The sequence below is a fragment of the Benincasa hispida genome, chromosome 3 (assembly GCF_027475165.1).
Source record: "Benincasa hispida cultivar pf3 chromosome 3, pf3_genome.v1.1, whole genome shotgun sequence".
Classification (NCBI taxonomy): domain Eukaryota; kingdom Viridiplantae; phylum Streptophyta; class Magnoliopsida; order Cucurbitales; family Cucurbitaceae; genus Benincasa; species Benincasa hispida.
The window spans coordinates 18,813,189-18,816,190 of NC_143480.1; the positions used below are offsets into that span (position 1 = coordinate 18,813,189).

The 3,002-nt window shown below is 38.2% G+C and overlaps 1 protein-coding gene across 1 annotated transcript in view; it reads right to left on the reverse strand.

The window, feature by feature from the left end:
- Positions 1–3,002, reverse strand: part of LOC120074000 (FG-GAP repeat-containing protein) — a 6,032-nt gene continuing 3,030 nt past the window's right edge. Inside the window, exons 10-13 of the mRNA XM_039026960.2 lie at positions 2,450–2,575; positions 2,117–2,182; positions 1,298–1,594; positions 1–824 (exon numbers count right to left, since the gene is read on the reverse strand). Coding sequence (XP_038882888.1) covers positions 351–824; positions 1,298–1,594; positions 2,117–2,182; positions 2,450–2,575 — 963 coding nt within the window. The 3' untranslated portion in view covers positions 1–350. The remainder of the gene's footprint in view (positions 825–1,297; positions 1,595–2,116; positions 2,183–2,449; positions 2,576–3,002) is intronic.

Consider the following 3,002-nt stretch of genomic DNA (forward strand, 5'->3'; position numbering starts at 1 on the left):
TGAAAGTTAATCCCAGCCCTTTTGAACTATTCCTGCGAACAAAGCTAGAGTTCAACTAAATTATGACATTTGGTTGATGACACTAATATGTATAGTATTTTGATCGGGCTAAGAAACAACCAAATTGCAATACTACAATGTTCTAATTACTAATAATGTTGGAGGCGGGGGAGAAGGAATCTACAACCAAACTAAGGTACAAAAAGATTCAGGTTGAAAAGCTTTTGATGGGTTTACATTCTACTCTCCTGTATAAATTACATCTCAAAGTATACGAAAATGATTCAATCATATTGATCCTCCGTTAGTATCTTAACCCAAAAACGTATCATTTGATCGATTCTTACTTCTTACCGACCGGCTGAAGGCCTTGGTTTTCCCTTTATAGAATTCAAGTGTTGGGTAACAAATATGACTCCCATTACAAGTATGAGGCATCCGACCAGCGTGCTGAAAAAGAGAGCCCCCGGTTGCCGGGTCTGGACAAACCCATACACGCCGGTAGAGGTCACAAGGATAATATCTGTAAGACCATCGTTTGAGAAGTCCTCGGGGATGAGGGCATGGGTTGGAGAGGCGGGAAGATCAATTGACGCTTGTACACTTCCTCCTGGAGATATGACTACGGCTTCTTGTTCTCCTGCAGCAAGGACCATTTCCCGACTGTCGCCCACTCGTAAGGAGATAGCCTTGAGTGTGGGAATCACGGTGCCAGCATCCATCATCCCGGATGGTGATGGAAGATTTGACCAAGTAGCACCTGTTGAGATCTGCCACTGCCAATCGGCACCATGACCATGCAATCCGGGTGAATAGGATGTTACCTGCAGCAAACAATTCATCAAGTCATCAAAAAAGAAATGAAGCCGCATGGTTGAGGGAACAAAGGTACGAGGTAAAAATCGCAGATATCCACGTTAAGAAAATAAGTTACTTTGAGAGCACAAACACGGTACCAAATGATACAAGCAATGCATTCAAGGCGATTTAGTTTTATGTTTACATTTCACTGACTTGTTTGAAACTTATTGGGGAGGTTTACATCCGTGACGTCTAATTCTTGATTAAACAAAATAGAAACCTCTGTTAACCTATGGGATGAACGGGTAATGAAGAAGCAAGGCACACAATTCACAGGGAGTGTTCAAATATATTTGTAATTTACATTTATGCTATGTCAAACAACATATATAATGGAAAGAAAATGAGAATGAAAATCAGAGCGCATTGAAATAAAAAAACATACAATAAGTTAATCACAACAAATGGGTGCAAATAGATGCCAATTTGCCAATACCTCTCCCCGGTTAGTCAAGAAAACAACATCCCCATGGCTTCCCTTGCGATGCCTGTGACCATCTTTTCTAGGGATAAGAATGGGAGTTGCAACCTCTAAAGATGCCATGTCTGGAGTACGGCCAAATCTTGAAAGTTCTCCGTGTTGAAAGAAGTTGAAAGGGGAATAATGGCATATGGAAGCATTAAAGAGTTGTTCCCGTACAGGTACCCCAGAGGTTGCAACAGCCCAACAAGGTTGTATAACTTCCATTGATCCACTAACCACAGTGCGCTCGGCACCATTTCCTCCAACAGCCTGAATATTCAATAAGTTGAAATTTTTTCTCAAATTGAAATAAATTTACTAAATGTAGAAAACATAAACTCCACAAAGTAAATGCCACACAACTTCAAAAGTGGTATTCCAATTCTGTACAAAATATATGGATCCAGTTTCTTTGTTGCTCATGAAGCACTTGAAAAATTGAATGTCCACTAAACGGTTACATTAACAGGATCTGAACCTTATGCAATTGGAACAAGCAAAAATCAGAAAGCAGGATAGACATGCACTCAATATCAGACGTGGAGATCAGGTAACAAAGTAAATTGACTCAGCTGAAGCAGGCATATCTACTTGTTCCCTCATCAAGAAAAGCCAATATAAATGAATATCCATTTCCCCTATGAAATCAGGAATACCAGAAGCATCTTAACATGAATAACAAAAATCCAAGAAAATTTATAACTGAACTGCACATATTGCAATAATTGAGGAACCAAGTATGTCACCTCATAGCCACGAAAAGATTAATATGTGAATAAAACTCATATGCACCTGAACGTGATCAAGGACTCCATCTCCATTAATATCAGCATGAAGACCACCTTCTTGAAGATGTAGCTGGCAAAATCAATAATGATTTTCAAAGACAGCAAAAGTGGTTTGCATAGAGTAACTAAAAGTAGAATTTTCAATTTTCATGTACATGTTTATAAACGAAAAGATGAAAAGAGTGGATAAGCCAAAAAAATGCTTTTGACAAAATCCTTCAGAAAGCGAATAACATAAAGGATTCTCTCTCGCTGCAACCAATAAATATCCTTTTCAGGGATGAAATTCAAAAACCCATTACATATTCAAGAAATCTAGCAGTTAATGGATTCATACCTTGCAAATAGTGCGGCCAGATGCTAAATGCAGAGCTTCTATCCCTTCTTTTTGATGAGCCACAACAACATTAGGAAGCCACCAAAGCTTGGTATAGTTAGTTATGGTTGGAACATATGGAAGAGGCTGCATCAAATAAATTAACAGGTTATGAAAAAAAATAATAAATACCTAAGGTGAGGAACAGTTTTATCTTGCTAACACGAGCCTATCTTAGCGGTTTAAGTTATATAGATTTGGGTTCAAATCTCCATCCCTCACATTTGTTATACTAAAAAAAAGGAACAGTTTTAGCCCAAAAGTTATTTCCTTTAGGAGGAAAAAAAAACCCTTGAGCAAGGAAAAAAAGGATCAGGAACCTGAAAGTGTCATTCAAATGCACAGCTTGTTGCCTAGAGGAACTACGATTTTGAGCTGCACTGAAAGTTAAAGCTTTTTTAAAGGCAATTTCTGTCAAGTAGATAATTCCGAATTTTAGAAATAATGCAGCTGGGAGAAAAATGAAAATATTGTAACAAAGCCAACACGTCAGATTCCACAGAATTAAACATCA